The following is a 1,262-nucleotide window of genomic DNA, read 5'->3' on the forward strand; positions in this document are numbered from 1 at the left end:
GCATTCCTACAAAAAAGTAAACTGTGAGTTCTACTGGGAGGCAAAAGCCACTGGTAAGACTGTGTCAGCTGTAATACCATCACCATGGCTCTCCTGAAACTGCAGCAGTACAGAGCAGAGAGTCCAGCAGGCTGAAGCCATGTACAAATGTGCCTGTGCACATCAAGCACAGCCTTCCATTTGCTTCCTATTGCACAGCGTCATAAGCCTGGAAGGAGCTTGATCTCTCCTCCAGGAGCAGTGTGTCCAGGCACGTGGAATGCTGCTGTTCCTGTGAGGAACACTGACTATTCCTTTCCTCTTTACAACACAGCTTTCAGTGCAGCAACAGGAGCTGCAGCTCCATTCCAGTCCTGCTTCCCCAGCACACCCCCTGACTGCCCCACACCCAGCACCTGGACCATGTGCCAAGAGCTCCCTGGGAGTAACAGGAGCTGTTTCTTAACACTTACATTTACTTCAAAAAGAAAACATGGAAGATCGTCCAAACAGGCTACAGTGCCCATTAATTCTGGTATCCGGACAAAACAGAACTGAAAGGCCCCAGTATAACCTGCCACAAAGACCATCACCCCAGCCCTAGACTGGAGGCAGCAAAATGTTTGAGTAAGGCTCCTTTAATCCCCACTTACTGGTGGTATCTGTCTCCCCCTGTGGAGTGTTTTGAGCCTGGGGTCCAGTTTTCTCTTTGCGGGTCTGGTCTGTGAGGGAGGAAGAAAAAAACCAGAACATGAACAGATCCTAAGCAGAACTCAATACATACAAATTCTATCAAACAAACCAAAAGGTGTTTGGCACAAATTTAAAAAAGCTGCACCAACAAGAGGGTGGGGAGGCTCTGCTTTGCTTTACAGCCCACACTGACACCACTACAGGCTGATGCACCCGTGTCCCTGTGCAGTTCACCTGTCCAGCTCACAAGGCATGCATCCCCAAACACCTCCCTTCCCTGTGCCAAGGTGCAGCTCATCACTGCATCACCACCACAGCAAACGCTCCTGGGGAACTGCCTCAACTCTTATTTAACAGTAAAGCCATAGTCAGGACAGGATGGTGTTCTGTTGTACTTACGTGGTCCAGGAGGCTTTTTTCCAACAGTGGCTTTGTTTGGAAGAACTGCTGGAGGGGCCTGAATTTTCATAGGTTTGGCTGCAATGGTGATAATTTACATTATGGTTTGTATGGTCAGGAACAGACATGCATTATTGAGGACATTCTTCCATCTTATCCATCTTTCCTGCCTTATGGCAGGGGGGGGGGCG

General features: G+C 49.1%; 1 protein-coding gene across 1 annotated transcript in view; it reads right to left on the minus strand.

The window, feature by feature from the left end:
- The window catches only part of TRIM25 (tripartite motif containing 25), an 8,432-nt gene that overhangs the window by 2,928 nt on the left and 4,242 nt on the right, over positions 1 to 1,262 (minus strand). The window contains exons 6-7 of the mRNA XM_031060910.1: positions 1,072 to 1,149; positions 633 to 701 (exon numbers count right to left, since the gene is read on the minus strand). Of these exons, the coding sequence (XP_030916770.1) occupies positions 633 to 701; positions 1,072 to 1,149 (147 nt within the window). The remainder of the gene's footprint in view (positions 1 to 632; positions 702 to 1,071; positions 1,150 to 1,262) is intronic.

The sequence above is a fragment of the Geospiza fortis genome, unplaced genomic scaffold (assembly GCF_000277835.1).
Source record: "Geospiza fortis unplaced genomic scaffold, GeoFor_1.0 scaffold221, whole genome shotgun sequence".
NCBI classification, from domain to species: domain Eukaryota; kingdom Metazoa; phylum Chordata; class Aves; order Passeriformes; family Thraupidae; genus Geospiza; species Geospiza fortis.